Below are 18,925 nucleotides of genomic sequence, written 5' to 3'. Positions count from 1 at the left end.
TATGTAAGCCAGAAATATCAGCAGCAGTAATGTTATGGCTTTGTCATCTGTACTAAACAACACTCCCATCATAGGTACACAAGTATTCAACATTTTGCAAAGGACAGAGCAGATCTGGATCTAGTATTTTTGAATGCATCATCAGTGTGCTGGTTATTATAAGTGAATGTCATCCACATATGTGAAGGAATTTAAAACTGATAAAGCTTGACAAGTTAGTGTTTTACCTCAAAAAACAAAATTTGTTGATAATACACAACTATATCAGCAACAAAAAGAAATATGGGAAAGACGAATACACACACACACACACACACACACACACACACACACACACACACACACACACACACACACACACACACACATGTTTGTTACTCTATTCCCGTGGGGACATCGCATTGACATAATGCGTTCCCTAGCCCCTCACTGTAACCTTAACCATCACAACTACATGCCTAACCCTTATCCTATCCCTAATCTAATTATAACCTGAATCAAGTCCCCATCGGTTAGTGTATATTCTGGTCAAAGTCCCCAATGGGATATAAAAACATGAAACACACACACACTTGTGCCCTCTGTGTTTTGGACCACCCCTTTTTCACTTGGACCAGCAGTTCAGTTAGTTCCTCTCCTCACTCTGATCCACTGCAGAGAGCGCTCCCACAGAGAGACCAACTGTCATGAAAGAGAAAGGTACTTTTGAAGAGTGTATGCACAAGAGAGTGTGTCAGAGGATGAGCGAGAAGGATGTGTGTCTGATTGTGCATATTGCTTTATGTTTGTCTTTACATACTTACAATGATTTGTTATCAACTTTTTTTTGTATCTGAGGTTCATCCATGATTACGGTTTTTGCTCACAGTCTTTTTGGCCTTTTATGTGAGGTGGCATTTGATTGTTTTAAAAGTCAAAACAAATACTTCTCATGACTTTGTCTTAACTGCTCCTGCAAATAGTGTTCTAATATGATTGTGTTATACATTGTGTTACACTTGGCAAGGTTTGGTTGATGTTTGGCTATTATTTTATGCTGTATGTTTTCATATTTTCGATCTGTTAAGATTCTCAAACCATTCCCAAACCTAGAAATTGAATTTGCAGATAAAAACTGTGGTTGCCAAGTGGGGAAAAGAGCAAACACAGCTGCTGCGGCTAATCGTAGGGCATCATGGTTGGGTAAGACCAACATGTGATTTTAAACAGTACTTCTGAAAGTAAGCAGTATTTAGCTGCAAATATTCTATTTAACAGGGTAACTCTTTACTCAGTCAGCGTGAAGTTATTTTCACTTGCACAGCAGTAATACGAGACATCACATTGTGAGAAACAAAACCTCTCACTCATTTCACTAAACTAGCTATAAAAGCCTCGTGCTGTTCTGATACTGTAGTGTGATGTCCTCAAGAAACTCCTGAAATTTCTTCACTGAAACTGAATGGAGGTAGCTTATTTGAGCTTTTACATCTATTTAACATCTCACTGTTACTGAGCTTTAAGTGGTGTTAGTAAATCTAAATCAAAGCATGGACACATACCCTAGGTATCCTGGGAGCCCTTCCAAGTTATAACATCCAGTCAGGTGGTTTCCAAATAGTTTTTCATTGATTCCATTATGTTCCTGGCAAACTGGGTGTTCCTCCCGGTAGATGAGGACCTCCGTGCAGTGAAAGTTTTACAAAAAAAAGGCTGCAAAAAGCTCTAAATCTAAACACTCTCATTCTGTCACATCTTCTTTACCGTGCCAGTTTCTGGAGGATTACCAAAGCTATTTATTTTTTACATTACTAACAATGAAACAATCCTGCAAATTTAAGGGAAACACAAGAGTTATTACTACAAATGATTATTCACACATACAGCGTGACCAAATACAGCTTGTAGCATATATAAATGTCATTATATGACCTCATTGTACTGATATAGATAGTCACTCAGTCCTTACACACACACACACACACACACACACACACACACACACACACACACACACACACAGATGCAGATTTTCATAGCTGGAGACAGTGGGTTTCGTGATTAGCTGTCCATCTCAGGTTTCTCTCCATTTGCTATCTTTCTAAATCTATCATTTGTTAATACCTGACACTGTATCAACTTCACATTCTGGGAGAGATCAAGAAAGAGTGGAAGCCATTTTGGACATTATAGTATAGCATGTCTTTCTCCAATCAGTTTACAACATAACAAAACTTTCAAACATTTCTAAATTGTAGCAATTATTCTGTGCATGTCCCCATGGTACATTTGTGTTGGCACCAACAGCTCTGTCATTAGCAAATATCTGAGGCGTTCTAGGACAAAAGGCCAGTTTGGCCTTTTCATTCATTGTTGGTGTGCCATGGCCAAAAGGACACGTTACATTCCTTCTAGGCTTTTGTTAAGTCTGGCAGAAATAATAGTTATTTTCACTTATTTTATCTGATTACATAATCACAATCACACAACGTCTTTCTACTTCTCTTCTACTGCCAGATATAATCTCACAATTTCAAGAAAAAGTATGGCTGAAATCAAAGCCTTTCTTCTTAATATGACAATAACTGCCTTTTTGCTTTTATAAAAAATGACGGTAAATGACGGTGTGTGTTGTCTGCAGATATCACATGCTTGTTCTAGCGCTGTAGTTGTTTATTGGATGTCTTACTTAATAGACTTCATTGCACCTGTGCAGGATGTTATGTTGTGGATTAGGCTACTAGTCTTTGTCACATACAAGATGGATACTTTTTCATCACAAATAAAGTCTGCATTACAGCAGCTGGCCTATAAAAGAAGTTTATAATTACCACAGCAGTTTGATTTGTGTCTTCAAAACTGTACAATCACAGTGAACTTTAGATTCACTTTTGGGAAGCATGGTCTCTTAATCTAGTTTGCTACTACACACATGTTACCATAGTGACAAATCTCTGTTGTGGGGCAGAGTTGGGGCCACATACCAATGGTGCTTGACTCAATTTTCTCAATATTCACAAGGCCGAGTTGAGTAGTCACAACAGTCCTGAAAACATTTCCCCTTCCAGCTGTAAGTGCGTGGAAATCTTTTTAGACACAACTCATCCATGTTAGTGCAGTGAGTTATAGTTCCACTGTATTTAGATAACACGTTGTTTTGATGTTTCTGTGGCCAACTGTATGTGAAAAAAGAAAAGATAAAGCTCGTCTCCATTTATATTTGTATGCTGTGTGTCCACACACTGGGAGACGGAGTGCTCTCGACGTGCCACATTCTTTCCTCTCTCTCCTCTGCTAATCACATTCAAGACCTTTCAAGTGGGGCCGTGATTAGATTGTACAGGCATCCACTGCTTCTGCTGCCATATAAAACATGAAAGAGATAGGACAAGGAACGAGGTTGAGCTTTATTGCAACAGTATCAGACACGGTGTAGAATACTCGCACTAAAATTGCTGCCAGATCAAACTTTTTAACACTCTGTCTGTCTGTCTTTGTGGGGTACTCCACAGATTACTGTGACTGTGTGTATATGAACGTGCGTTTCTCTGCCAAAGCAAAGCGTGTCTACACATTACATTCAGTCATGTAAGCACTAACTAGACAATTCTGCTGTATTGTCATGAGCTGCCTGGGCAGAAAAAGATAAACCTACTATGGATGAAAGAGACCTTTACACTGAAATGAAATTTTAATTCAGCTGATCATGGTTTTACACAATGAACGTGATATTAGCCATGCTAGCAGCATGGCCGTGGGAATGGATCACCATGAATCAATCCCAATGGCTTTGGTGATCCATTCAGTTTTCCCTGTAGCAAAACAAGCAGACAGCAAAGCTTTCACTTCTTTGGTGAAATATCTCAGCATTTACTGGATGGATGGGCATAGCATTTTGTACAGACATGTATAGGTCCTAGATAATGTATAGTATTGACTTTGGTGATCCCTGATTTCCTCTTCTTGACAGCTATTGGATGGATTAGCATAAAAATGTGTTAAAATAATGTTTAAATAATGTTTACCATGTTAAACATGGCATTCTGTTTGCTCAAAGCACTGCTGTACAACCTCACAGAGCTGCTAGCATGGTTGTAACACAGATACATTATTGTAACAGATCGCTTTGCTAAATAGACTGGAACAAAATTACTTGCCAACATGAGGTGACTGTCACTTCATTAAAGCCCAATATTATTGGAATTTACAAGAGGCATAGAAATAGTAGGTTAAAGACTAAGACAGTTAATTTGGCTTTTTTTTAGGCACTGTAAAATGACGTTTAAATGTGATGCTGATATCATTTATTCTTCCCTCTCCTAGTACTACAAACTCAGGATGGCTGCCACCTAAGTCCTCCAGCCCCAAAGAGGGTCATCCAGTGCCTCAGATGTGGGGAGCCATGCAAGGGAGAGGTGCTGCGAGTCCAAAACAGCCACTTCCACATAAAGTGCTTTACGTGCAAGGGTGAGTAGATGTAGGTGCACTTGTGTAGTATCCTACAGGCAAACCTCAGTGAGAATGGACATTATCAGGCAAGCTCAATGGTGGAATCCCTGTTGGTGTTCTGTGTCTAAATTTGGACATTTGGGAAACTTGAGAGCGATCCAATCAACAGAATTCCTCATGTGCAGTGGAAATGAATTGGTGGCTGTCTTGAACACATGTTAGAATTTATTTCCTGACTTTTGCTCCATATCACTTCTTTTAAAAAAGGCTGCTCTGTGACATGAATGTCAGAGGCCTTATACATTTTGTCTACATTAGTTCTGGACTGTGGTGGGGTTTATTAAAATAGGAATTTAAACTGTGACATTTCCAGATGGTTTCTTTTCCAGTGTTGACTCAGTTAAATGAAAATAATGCTTTAACAATTTTTCATGCAAGCACTAAAGCCTTGCATTAAAACACCTTATTAAGGTGCATTAAAACACCTTATTTTCAGTGGAACCATATAATGCAACCATGTTGCATTAAAAGAACTTATTTTCAATGGATTAGTTTTAAATTGAGCTGAATTTGCTGGTCATTTATTACTCTAATTAACTTTATTACACAATATCTACATCTACAATGGGCTGTTGTGGGCTGTCAGACAGTCATTCGCCAGAGTTACTGTTTGGTGGAAAACATATTTCCTCAGCAGGCTTTTGTCCTCACTAATCGACAGTGACAATCTTCTTGTGTTGTTGCCCTCTCATTGCATTGTGATGGTGTTTACAGCGCAGAGGAAACAAAGAGACTTTCAGAGCAGAGAAGCCTGCAGTATTTTAACAGTGGGAAGACCTGGGGCTTGAAGGGGTCTGTGGGCTTCACTGAATAACTGAATTTGACTCATAGTGTTTCACTTTGAATAGGAATAAATCTGAATTCAAATAAGCCATAGGGAATATTAGCAAAGGTTTCTTGACTACTTTGCTTGGTTTTAGTGATCCATAAAAGTTTTATCAAAATTATTTTTAACTGTCTGGTACAGAAAGAAGGGGTATAACAATTGTCACAATGATAACAATAATAAACAATGGGATATTGTTGTGTTGGTATTAGAATTAGTATAAAAGTAGTTAAGAGTCTAAGGCACTCTTTATTTATGCAGATGTTGCAGATAGATGTTTTAAGTATTGAACACCAAAAGATTAGTAAACATGCATCTGCTTTTTCAATAAAGTTATTTATATGTAATTTCTCTGAAACAATCTGTAGGATCAGAGGAGTGTTGGCACATGTTTTAGCATGTTTTATTCAGCATTACAAATACATGTCTTTTTGAATGAAACCTATATACATTGTCAGTGAGTCGTAGTAGAATAGGAATAGAGCAGCATAAATCTTTGGCATCTCAGTGTTTGGCAACTCTGTTGTGGCGTGTTCAGAGGGACAGTGTCAGAAATGGGTTGGGAGTATCAAATGACTCTGAACAAGCATTGTATCCCTGTCAGTAACTTGTCACTGGGCTTATCAGCAAACAAACACACACAGATACACAGTTGCACACAAACACATAAACACTTCAGAAAGCCTGGCAGAATCATAAGTCAGACAACCCAAATAGCAATTATGTCATCCCTTTGATAGATTACGTAGTTGCCTGAAAAAAGTGATGATTTAACCTGTAAATTCAGTTCCTGACCAAAATACAAAACAAAATTCAGTTTATAATATCTTATAGTAAGAAGTTACAAATACCTTGTCCCAAAGCTCTTTCCAAAAGAATTTTTTAAAAACACTCGCAAAATGTTTTTATGTCAGGCAAAAGTCAAGGTAAGCAAAGCAATACACATACATTAAAGGCAAAGAAAAAAAACTCCAGAAGACTGAAATTAAGAATGAGTTCTGGCTACTACAGGGTCAAAAAGTTAGTCAATACAAATACTAGGCAACTAAGAGGATTCTATTGCAATTGTTGTATTTAGTGTAAAACAGATATGATGGCAGGTCTACTGAATGAGGCAGGAGAACTAAGGAAAATGTAAGTGAATGTAAGTTCAGTAAATTGTCATGTTTGATTTGTTAAAGATGTAACAAGATGAAAACATACACATATTATCACATCATAAAGTTATGATAAACAAGTTTAACTGAACTTGATCTAGTCTTCACCAACTCCACAGAAAAATCTGTGTGTTAGCTCTTCACAGGCTGTATTTGCTTACCAGCTAGTCATTGGGTCTATCAGAGCTGTTTTGACAAAAACAGTTGCCTGCTGCATCTGAAAACTAGGTTGATGAGTTGAGTCATGAGCCAGAAAACCAAAACAATGAACTAAAAGAAACTAAAAGTTGCCATAGAACTGCAGAGTTGGGTGATGATTCTCTGTGGGTTCATCGCTAGAAGCAACACCTTTCACATTACACATAATTACAATAATTTAAAAATATTGATTATTGCATATCTTTAATGTATTCTGTTGTTATTAAACCTTGTCATCTCTTTCTCGTGTGTGTGCGTGTTTGCAGTGTGTGGCTGTGACTTGGCTCAGAGTGGCTTCTTCATGAAGAATAGAGATTACCTCTGCCCGCTAGATTTCCAGAGGCTCCACGGCACGCTCTGCAACAGCTGTGGGGAATTTGTGGAGGGAGAGGTGGTCACAGTCTTGGGGAAGAATTACCACCCAGCCTGCTTTGTGTGCACTATTTGCAAGTAATTGGGAGTTTTTGTTGTGCACGCCGGTTTGTAGGCAGAATAACACATTTTTTAAAAGAATTGTGTGGTAAGTAAACCTCTGTCTCTTTCTATGTTTCTCAGAAAGCACTTTCCTGCTGGGGATTGTGTTACCTTCAGGGGAAAAGACTGCATCTGTCAGCGCTGTATTCAGCCCATGTCTCCTACTCCCAACGACATCACCTATCCTAGAAGTAGGTGCATTCTGGTGGAATTTATTCTCCAAGCAAGGACATTTGATCCACTGTTCATGTAAAAAATATTTATAAATAACGCTTTAAAATAGATCAAAGACTTTGATCCCATGCAGACATAATCAGACAGTGGATTATGCACTGAGAATTGGCCAGCGGTGGCTCCTATGCCAGCCTGTTTATTTAGTTTATCCTAGGCTTCAGTGTCATTCAAGGTCAGTGCTACATCTGTCAGACTCCTTCATCATAGGGAGCTCAAATCGTTGCACTTTTCTGCAGGTGACATGTCTCCTTACATGCGTGTACTTTCTTTCTCGTTTCACTTTTGAAAGTCCACAAGAGATCTGCATGCCACGCAGGTAAAGACATGAACTGGACAGGACCTGATGACCATTATGTACAACTTTCATCCAGATGATTACTTGTAACATCTGGAAAGTCCTCCTCATGTATGGAGCTACTTTTGTGTCTTTATTATGTGATCAGAAAATTGGTTTGAGAGCAAAACTCTTCACACTCACAAATTTGTGATTAAAAATGTCATCCAAAAGCTTTGTCTGCAAATCCAAAAGTTAGTAATAACAAGAATGCTGTGGGGAAAAGACTTGCCAACAGAGATGTGTCTTTCGTAGGTCCCACCCACAAGGTATCAGCACAACATTTTTGATTTGTTAAACTTTTAGACCCATAGACAAAGCTTTTGAATTTGAAAAAAAAGAACTTTGGGATTTGCAAATAAAACTTTTTAAAATTAAAATGTATTAATTACAAATTTGTGATAGTGGATAGTTTTGCTCTCAAAACAATTTTTTGATATTAAAGACACAAAAGTAACTCCATACTGACCATACTCACGTCCACACTTTTTGTCAGGAATGCAGGCTAAACAGTTTACCTCCTCCTGGTGGACATATTTTTCACAACACTTGTTGAGTTGACATTACCTTACAAATTCATCCACAACGTCATCCTCCTGGGATCCTGCCAAATGACTCAGTACGGACGAAGAGATACATTAGAGCTCAACTCTCCGCTTCAACGTGACCTTCACATTCCAACTAACAACTATAGATAGAACAGGGGCCAAAAGAGGATCCAGACTCACAAATCCCCTGGATTAAGAGAAACTTTCTGTAGGGCTGTACAGAAAATGTACAGGAAACAGCCCAGCTACTTAAATAGTTCTGTAATGTCAGATGGACTCTTACTTTCAATGTTCAGTTTATACATGTATATGAAGAAACAAGACAAACAAACAAGAGGAATGGAGGTACTTTTTCTTATGTATGTAGAAATTGTTGGGATGTCCGATGTTTACTCAAGAATATGTATGTATGTGTGTGTATTTTTCAGACTGCGCTGGCTGTGGTAGAGACATCAAGAATGGCCAGGCTCTGTTAGCCCTTGGTGGCCAGTGGCACCTTGGCTGCTTCAAGTGTAAAGCCTGCAGGAAAGTGCTGAGCGGAGAATACATCAGCAAGTAAAAACTCTCATTCATACTTTCTCTTATTCATAATTCTATTAAATGTATTTTTCCCAACAAGAAAGGCTAGAATCAGAAATTATGTTAGCATCCGTCACAACTAATACACAGATAAGTGTGTTTATAATATTAAGGGTTTTTAATCTTTCAGGGATGGCGTTCCCTATTGTGAGAGGGACTACCAGATTCAGTTTGGGGTACAATGTGAAGCATGCCATAAGTACATCACTGGAAAAGTCCTAGAGGTGAGAAATGATTCTTCAGGCTCCTGATGTTATCTATACTTTGTGACATGCCTTTTCTCAAAAGTAATTTTTTTCTTAAGTGCAATTAACATGACTTGATACTCCTTTCTAATTTTTTTGCTACAGGCAGGGGACAAACATTATCACCCCACCTGTGCAAGATGTAGCCGATGTGACAGAATGTTCACAGAAGGTGAAGAAATGTATCTGCAAGGTCAGTTTGAGAAATTAACTATGTGGCTATACATACATCCATGGTGTGGATTTGGGCTCAAATTAATGCATACATAGAAAGTGTTTATTCAAGTGAATAAACATTTTCAATCACTTTTGCCATAATGGCTGCCACACTAACTGTCCCTGCCTTCACAGGATCAACCGTGTGGCACCCGAACTGCAGAGACAGCAGCAGAAACGAGGACAGTTACATGGTAAGATCTACTTAACTTAACATTCAACTTTATTTTTATGTGTGACACACAATTTAATATGTGTTAGAGGCAGTGTTGTGGCACATGCAAATACAGATTTGTTTTGAGGCATGACATGATACAGTATCATATATATAATACTCAGCTCATAATATCAAAATCAGTGGTTAATATCCAGCTGGTGTAATTGCTGTTACAGGAAGTATGTGAGTGTGATATCTGCGTAAGTTGCTATCTTACATATGATTACCTTGTAAAAGAGACATCCTTGTAAAAGAGATTAAAAATCTCAATGGTTTTCTTTCCTGGTAAAATAAAGGTAAAATAAAGGTTAAATAAAATAAAAAATTACCTGAACACTGTCATTTCACTACACGTTCTCTTCCTCCCCAGGTCCGCAGACCAAAAACACCTTGTCTTGATTTCTATTTCCCCCCACATGAACTGAAGGTTAATATTATGAGCGAGCCTGCTGTTTGCACTGATGGTGTCCTAAACTTAGAAGACTGTAATCTCACGTCTTGAGATTAACCGCACTCGCTTGTTTCACATGCAACATGGACACTTCGCTCTCTCGGCATGCCAATCAGATCTTGAGTGATAATTCGAGGAAGCAAAAAGAAGACACTTTTGAGACATGGAATAAGATTCCTTCTTACAATGTTTGTTTTAAAGAATGGATAGGAACTTTTCATTTGTAGAACACATGTACAGCATATTTTATATGCAATTATAATTAAAGTTTATACATAACCTAAACAAGCTAACCGTTGACCATGCTGCATGCTTGGCTGTGTCATCCACTAGTACCTGCACAATTTAGTACACACAAATGTGTTCTTTCACTATTAAGTATTGATACAGCTTGATGTAAGCACTATGCAAAACAAAAGTCTGGCTGAAATCATTATTAGGTATAAATAAAGAGGTTTTCTAATTGAGCTAACTTCAATACCTAGTAATGCACACACACTGCATGATGCCAGGGCCATACTGCACTGCTCACTGCTGCATTATGCCGAGGATCAAGTTGTCTGTGGTTGAAGAGACACCGACACAAAACAATGGAAGGTGCCTACCACCATCTGAGCTGAAGCAGAAAGAGATGTTTCCCATCATCCAATGAGTCCAACTAACACAGCTTCTTTTTTTCCTCCTTAGCACACTAGATCCTCATCCGAAAGCTCCTGTTCCCGGCCAGGCTCATGCACTCCAGGGAGTCCTGGTCGAACTATCTGCGTAAGTTCTGGTGACACCATCTATTTAACATCTTCCATGGTGCACAATTCACAGTGGGTTGATTTACATTTCATTTATCCTTTATTTATACAGGGGAGTCGCATGGACAAAGTGTCTCTCATGCAAGATGTTTCTTTTTGCCAGTGAAGACAAACATTTAGGAAAAATAGCCAATGTGAAAAACATTAAAGAGTCTTAGAAATCAATAAAAAAAAAATTCCTATATGCGTTTTGTTTGTTTTTTTTACTTTATCTTGCAAAGATGAAACTGGATTCAATTTAAATTTCAGCTGTGGATGAATGATGAAGAGCCAGCACATTTTCTCAATTTAAATCAACAACATAATGAACAGGGATTTAGATAATCAATTTGAATGCATTGGCAATTCACATTATATTTGATTATAAAAACAACCCAGTGCTTTCAGTGTACTTTTGTTTCCTTCACCCAGTCCATTATAATCCATACCCTGTTGGTTTATTGTGTGGAATACACTTTACCCCCATCAAAACACCTCAAAATACAAAATAAAAACTAGTTACCTTTTTTATACTTGAAAGCCTGAGAAATAAGTTTAATCTTATTAAGATTATGATGGTAATCTGTTCACTTCGTCTGCCAAAGTCACACCGTTGTGGTGATGTGGGATTAAAGTTTCATTCCTCCATGAAGTGATGTAATAAGCAACCTTATACCTTTCACCTGACCTAATCCATACTGTCTGCTCCCTCTATTTTCCATCCTCTGTATCCTCCCCTCTCCCCCTTGTCCTGGTCCCAGGCAAAAGTAGATAATGAGATCATTGACTACCGAGACTTAGCAGCAATTCCCAGAGTCAAGGCTATATATGAAATAGAGCACCCTGATATGATGTCTTATAAGTCTGTGAACGACAACTCAGCTGCTTTGGACAACAGGCAGAACAAGCAAATCCCTGCAGAGGTAACTTCAGTCAATGCTCCGGAGATGTTTTGTGTGTCATTGTTTTGGTGTTTTTTCTTCTTTTGTTGTTCTGATGTTTGAATGTGTTTGTCCCAAAATGCAAAGACATTTATTGTGAAAAATGGACAGATGTGTCTTTAAGTGTGTTTTGGAGAATGGTACATTTACAAAATACCATGAATATCTAAGGCAAGATCTATGCAGGTATTCAGGATATGTAATCTCTTGTTACATTTTGCATTTTTAAGAATTTGACTTATGCAACTCACAATGCAATCAGAGAATGTTTGCTTGCATAATATAGAGTCAACTGATAAAAATAACAAAACAGCGGTTAGTTGCTATTCACTGTATTTGAGCAATTATTAATAATCTGTGCCAAGCTACTTGTAACTAACTTAGATTAAATAGCTAAAAGTACCTTCATAACCAATTCCTCTTGTTTCTTTCTTTACTTGAAAACCTAATAACTCTAAGTTTGGTGATTTTACAAATTCAGCTGAAGGATTACAGAGTTAAGAGTATTATAAATGCCTTCCTCTTATGAAGCATTTTAAAAGATGCATAGTGGTTAGGATAACATCAAGTCAAATAATGTCAGACAAGGTTTTTTCACCTGAAGTGACTACAGTGTATGTTGTGTTTCTTTCTGGTTAATACAATGATTTTCTTTTTCTGTCCTTCCAATTTAGTCACCAGGAAATGTATCTCAAACCACACAGGTAAATGTGTTGTTAACGTTACTTATTGTAATTAAGGTAGAAAAGCCTGTGACATCAGGTCACATACAATATGTACCAGACACTTATTAAAATCATACATATTTAACACTCATAGACACAAATAAGTTTTTACTTGTTGTCCATTTTACACAGTTTTATTGTCTTTCTTTTTTCAAGGAGAGTTTTGAAGTGAGGATGCGCACACCAACATCTACAAGCTACAGATCTACAGGGGTTAATGCAACGTTAAATCGTCATAGCTACACTCCAACTCTGCCCAGATCACCACAACACTTCCACCGTCCAGGTGAGAGGAGCACTCATAAGTAATTAAGTCTTCTTATCACCTTTGTAAAGATATCCACCCCCCTCTGCTCACCTTTTCTCTGTTTTACCGCTTTCCCTTATCTCCTCTGCCTCCACAACTCGTCCTCCTCCTTCCAATTCTTTCACGGAATAACAAGCAGGATTGAAGCTTACTCCCTCTTTAGTCTCTGGCAACACTGACACCACTTCCCCTTTATGTTACCACTTTCTCCCTCACACCAAAGGTAAGAACCCCTTCTCTGCTACCCTATTCAGCCTTCCCTTGCCTTACCTTTTGTTATCTATTCCATTTCCTTTTAAACACTTATATTTATTGGCAAACCCAACACTGTTGTGCAATGGTGCAAAAAGAATTTCTACAACCCCCACATAACTAACGTCCGAGTAGGAATTTATACATAACCTAAACAAGCTACCCGTTGACCATGCTGCATGCTTGGCTGTGTCATCCACTAGTACCTGCACAATTTAGTACAAACAAATGTGTTCTTTCACTATTAAGTATTGATACAGCTTGATGTAAGCACTATGCAAAACAAAAGTCTGGCTGAAATCATTATTAGGTATAAATAAAAAGGTTTTCTCCGAGTAGGAATTTATAAGCAGGAGATGCAATTCACTTTATTCTTAGAAACACTGAGCCTTCTAGTAGTCAAAGTTCAGAGAGACTGTCAGTCGCCCACTCAGACTCTTCTCGAATCACAGTTTCTTCCTTCAGATAAGCCATTGATCTTTTCTTTTCTTTTCCCATTTTGCATATTTTACCTGACTCTTCTTCTGCTGCCTCATCCAACACTCACTAAATTCTTTCACTTGAAAAAATTTAATCTTTGATGTAAATCTTTATCAAAGTAGGTATTTATAAAACTGGTTTGATTGATTAAATAAATAAATATTCCTGTGCCTGTCCTCCAGCTTCACTCACACATTCCTCTACAGCTTATTTATAGCCGTGCTATATTTTTAAAAAGCCTGTTTTATAGTGTGTGTATGAGATATGACATGCTTTTGACTGGTAATCACTGGCAGGGGTTTTTGGTTGCAACTGAAAATCACTCACACCCCACTAACAACCAGCTCAGCCATGATTTCACAGTAGTGAGCAGTATGCTACTTTATAAAATTTTAATGAATTGATCTATGATCAATTGATTTGAAACATTAGATTCTTAAAATTACAATTTCTGAAACTCCTCAATAACATGAAATTAAATAGTATATAAGAAAGCACTTCCTACACTCTGCTTTTCTGTAACTGTAAATGTAAATGTGAGCTCTTTATGGCATCAACATTTTGCATTGCTATCCAGTTTTTTTTAGTGCTCCAGTACAATGTGACATGAAGTTCACAATTATTGTATGTGTGTTAAACCTTTACTTCACTTTGTGGTTTAAGTGTACTTAACATTAAATCCATTTTTTCAGTAAGTAAACTATATGTACTGATGCTGTATTATACTATAAATTCATTCTGGTTCCTTCTTTTCAGAGAAAATTGAGTAATTCTGTCTTCTAAAGCAAAAAGAAAAAGGTGAAAAATGCCATCAAATTATTATGCATTGTTTCAAAAAAAAATCTAATCCAGGGTGTTAAGTTACTTATATGAATATTTTAAAACACTGAAAAGGATAGAGATTTGGCAACTAGTTGCCACAGAAAAGCTACAGTAGGTTATTACTAACAATAATATTATTTTGGTCCTGCTGAGTAATATTTCAGAGTGAATAATCTGCTTATGCTGCATTCTTTTCTACCTGCAGATGAAGGCTTCAACATGTACAGGAGGCCTCCAATTTATAAACAGCAAGGTACAATATGAATTTTTCATATTTCAAGTCACCTTTCACAAAGTGCATATTAATGTTGCTTGAAGCAGTTAAATATTACTTACTATTCTTTTTATTTATATACATGCATGTAATGTTAGTTTTTAACTGAAGTGTGTATATGTCACTGTATATATCATAGTGACACATAGTCATAATTATTATTAATTATGATTAATTATGACTATGTATGTAGATGTATTAAAAAGAAACTGATGTAAGGGTCTTAGAGTGTTCAGTCAAAGACTGTAATATAAGTCAGTATACAAGGTATTTACTGAAAGTTAAAGGTTGGAAAGTAAACTGGTTTAACCTTAAATGGAAAATGGAAATAATAATAATAATAATTTTTATTAATAATAATAAAAATAGAGCAGTACTGAGGAGTCAGCAAAAGGCTAAGTAAAGAAACAAAGTATATTTTACACTATAAGTCTTATCTTATTTGGGCAAAGACTGTAAGTCGCCTCATGATGAGTTAATATATCTGCTGTTTCACTTTCAAACAGATCCAAATTCCTCCACATCCCAAACATCCTCTTTGCCTGGATATGGTCGCAATGGCCTCAATCCGGTAAGAGCAACATGACTGATACCTAATTATCTCCTTAGCATTATTGTATAATACTAATGCCTTACATTCCTTTGATTCAGTAGGCTGAATTTAGTGCAACTATACATCATTTTGAAGTTGAACTTAATGAAAAACAGTCCAGCAAGCTTCCCAGATTGGTTATATTTCACTTCGTACTTGGATTATGACACAATTCCACACTGCAAAACAGTGACAAGAGAGTGACATGTTTTTTACTGTTTTATGTTTTGTACTGGGTAGCTCTAAAGACACATTGAAGAAACTATGGTTGAGGTTTATCCAACTTACCACCCTTAATCAATAGAGTGAATGACCCTGAACTATACAGATATTTGAGTTGCTGTGTCTAGAGTGTTTGGTATTGATTGTGGGAAAACTGATTAAATACAATCAATGTATTAATGTGTTTTCTTCTCATTAAGCCACGGTCAGCTGATTTATCCCATTACAATGGTGAAAGATTCAGAGGTAAGATGTAAACATCTTTATTATCTATCATAGAAATAACTACAAAATTAACTCAATGGATAATTCTTTAGAAATTAATTTGTTTTGCTTACCTTTCAGACATTAAGGTATGTGAGAAGAACTGAATGGAGCTCTATGTGATCTTTAATCCCTGGTCAGGCTCCATTTCCCTGTTTGGTTTACTACACTTCCAAAAGATTGACCACAAACTCACCGTCTGCATGAGCATGTTTGAAGTATACGTCACACAGAGCTCTTCATTAATATATACAAGCTGAAATGTTATTAGCTTTGGAGTGACTAATCCCTCCATGAAATGTTACATATGTTTGCTTCATTCTGTAGCTAATCCATGACAGTCAACATCCATTAGCACGAATGGACAGAAGAGCGTCTATGCCTAATTTTTTGGAACCAAAAGCAAGTATTATTTGTATATTCTTCTGCACCTATACGCACCACCAGGAATAGCAACAATTCATACAAATAAGTACAATCCATTGGAGTTTAGGACAGACTTCAAACACAATCTTGCTAGTTTAATAGCTGAAAGTGCTGAGGCTTTAATGGACAACTTCATTATCATCCTCCCTTTATAACAGTATATGCGGAAATACACTTATTCTTTTGAAAAGGCCAAAAGAAGCAGGGTCTTCACATTGTTTCTTCCCCTGAAGGCTGAAGCACTGGCATTACAGCTATCCATGATAACTGTGCAGAGGTTTTACAAGATGCATGCACGGTACACAATGTTCTAACTCCATCTTGTATCTCAATAACTCATAGCGCAAGGGTAGCAAAGATTGTGTTTAGGTGTAAGCATGTATGATTCTCAACCAGTCTGTTGTCATGTCAAGGTCTATCCCTATGACATGCTCAAGGTTGCTACTAGAGGACGAGTGAAGCTTCCCAAGGATGTTGACAGAACAAGACTCGAGGTGAGAAAAGCGTTATTACAATGTGACACTTGTTCTTCTGCATGACTAAACAGACTGCTTTGCAATATTTCTGTCTGTAGTTGAAAACCAGCAATGAAAAGGAAACCCTTCATTGCACTCTGACGCTTGCCAAAAGGGCACAGGTTACACCGTGTTTTAAATATTTGCCATATTATTTTTTAAATAAATGCTAGATCCTGTGTAAAATACCACACATACCACTAAACCACGACAAAAACATACTTGTAGCAGGATGTTGATAAATTCCTTGACACTGTTGCTGCTGAAGGGCTTTCCTTACAGTATGAGTTTTGTTTTAGAATTAGAAATGCACCAGATGAACTGTGCAGCTTTGCCCGCAGTCACTTTATTCTTTCCTGCTTTCCTTTGCAGCGTCACTTATCCCCGGATTCATTCTTTGAGATCTTTGGCATGGACATTCAAGAATTTGACACACTTCCACTATGGAAGCGTAATGACATGAAGAAGAAGGCAAATCTCTTCTAAATGTTGCCTGATGCATGTTTTGACTCATTGTTAATATGCAGTGTATGTCCAGTTATGATGACCCTATATGTAAATTTTTTTTTCCTAAGACCTAGATAAATGACGTGTTTGAGGACATAATACCTTGTTTCCCCTGGTTTCTTTAGGCTATTGTAACGAATCATGTGATTAATACCTCAAAACAGATATGAACATACGAACTCTCATAGTCTTGGCTTTGGTAATAGCCATTATTAACTTTCCTAAATCAGCCCTGTCTTCCCTGGGTCACATTCATATTGGGTGATTCCACTGTGAAAAGTGGGAAGCGTAGAGAAAGTAACATGTTCTTCTTTGATGCCATAGACCAGAAACCCTATCACTTAGAAATGCTTGTGCAAATCATCGAATCACGATCAGTGACAATATTCATGAGGAGAACTAATTCTTTTTTTCCAGTTATTTAATCCTAAAATATCTGCACATGGCAAACAAGATGGATACATTTAGGCATCCAAAACACCTTAGGGATACAGTTTAAGGTCGAATGACAAGAATGTATCAACATGTAGTTAATGCATGAGAAAATGTTAGAGCAGACTCTTAGGCCAAACAGCTAAAGCCTCACTAACAACATCTCATTAGTGTATGTTTCTGCTTGCCTTCTGAAACTGAAGAATTATCGACTTTAGAACATACAGTTTAAGAGTGGTTAAGGTCAAAGACACTCTAATTGTAATTAAAAGCCTTTGTAGATCATTATTATTGCCCTTTCTGAATAATACCTCATATGATACCTGATCCCTCGACCCTGTACACAGGCTAAGCGGTTGACAATGGATGGATGGATGGATGGATGGATGGATGGATGATACCTGATGTATGGTGGAGTGTTTGGTTACATAACCTTCATCAACATGTAATTCTGATACAATATATTGACTTATTCCCTCAAGAACTGGATGCATTTCACCCATGTTTTCATTGCTACTACTATATGATTTTATATTTTTGTTACTCAGTTGATACTCACTTCGCTGTCTCCTGGTTACACAAATGTTTAAGCACAAAACTGAAAAGAGTTACTAAATTGTCACTGAAATGAATTAAGATGACTTGACACTGACTTAGATGTGATAAACATCAATGTGTATGTTACCGTGAATTGGCTGTCCCAGAACACCACCTCAAACACCCTGAATAAAATCATTCATACAAGTTGAGTAAATTGATTTCTTTTTATTGATGGAATAAATGAGGTTGTGTATGTTCAATGAGGTATCTATTTTGAGGCTATGTTTTTCTGAACAATTTCAGTCTTTCCTCCTCCCAGGATAATCTTACAGTCCAGATCATTGAGTTGGAAAATTTTAAACTGAAGCTGCCCATGATGACAGACATTCTTGATTTGGTTTTCTAAACTCTGCAGAGATCCCTTCATTAGTGCTACTCTTTCTTTACAATGTGCATTTCTTTAGCATGCATATTTCAGTCAGAATTGGTAATGAATACATTGTTAGAAATATCATCTTGACCATGAAGTAGCTGAATTTTTAATTACTGCCTGACTTTCCTGTCAAAATCAAGAGACGGTAGTTAGCTACAGTAGTAGCTATTCCATGACTTTTAATAACACCTTGCTAAATTTCCATGTCTGTGTTTTAGCAGTGTAATAAAATAAGCTACCTGCTGTTGTAAAATAAATGTAGTAATTACATTTTATAATGTGAATCTATGCGTTAAATTTTGACAACAGACAATAGGTGGCGTACTAGTACACTGCAAGCAGGACAACATTTTCATTACATCACAACATTATGCAACATTTCATATTTTCACTCATAAAACCAGCTGCATGGTGGAAGAATTGCAAAATCCCTTGCTATCC

At 37.1% G+C, this 18,925-nt stretch overlaps 1 protein-coding gene across 2 annotated transcripts; it reads left to right on the top strand.

Annotated features, from left to right (window-relative positions):
- Nucleotides 1-659: 659 nt before the first annotated feature.
- LOC123983411 (actin-binding LIM protein 1-like) lies at nt 660-18,260 on the top strand. Of its 2 annotated transcripts, XM_046069662.1 has the most exons (20): nt 660-699; nt 4,303-4,446; nt 6,936-7,119; nt 7,225-7,334; nt 8,688-8,814; nt 8,969-9,062; nt 9,189-9,276; nt 9,435-9,493; nt 9,887-9,943; nt 10,655-10,732; nt 11,514-11,675; nt 12,368-12,397; nt 12,575-12,704; nt 14,485-14,532; nt 15,060-15,124; nt 15,568-15,613; nt 15,713-15,720; nt 15,959-16,033; nt 16,471-16,551; nt 16,945-18,260. In XM_046069662.1, the coding sequence occupies exons 1-20, from the start codon at nt 687-689 to the stop codon at nt 17,056-17,058; spliced, it is 1,713 nt and encodes a 570-aa protein (XP_045925618.1). In that variant the 5' UTR covers nt 660-686; the 3' UTR covers nt 17,059-18,260. The 2 variants fall into 2 exon arrangements, with proteins under 2 accessions (XP_045925618.1, XP_045925619.1); XM_046069663.1 differs by lacking the exon at nt 9,887-9,943.
- Nucleotides 18,261-18,925: the final 665 nt, after the last annotated feature.

The sequence above is a fragment of the Micropterus dolomieu genome, linkage group LG14 (genome assembly GCF_021292245.1).
Source record: "Micropterus dolomieu isolate WLL.071019.BEF.003 ecotype Adirondacks linkage group LG14, ASM2129224v1, whole genome shotgun sequence".
Classification (NCBI taxonomy): domain Eukaryota; kingdom Metazoa; phylum Chordata; class Actinopteri; order Centrarchiformes; family Centrarchidae; genus Micropterus; species Micropterus dolomieu.
Note: the sequence above shows the minus strand (reverse complement) of the source record. Positions and strands in the feature narration are given on the sequence as shown.

Coding starts and splice junctions, on each gene's coding strand:
- LOC123983411 (XM_046069662.1), top strand. Junction 4,447..6,935: donor AAAGTGCTTTACGTGCAAGG/GTGAGTAGATGT, acceptor GCGTGTTTGCAG/TGTGTGGCTGTGACTTGGCT. Junction 11,676..12,367: donor ACAAGCAAATCCCTGCAGAG/GTAACTTCAGTC, acceptor CTTCCAATTTAG/TCACCAGGAAATGTATCTCA.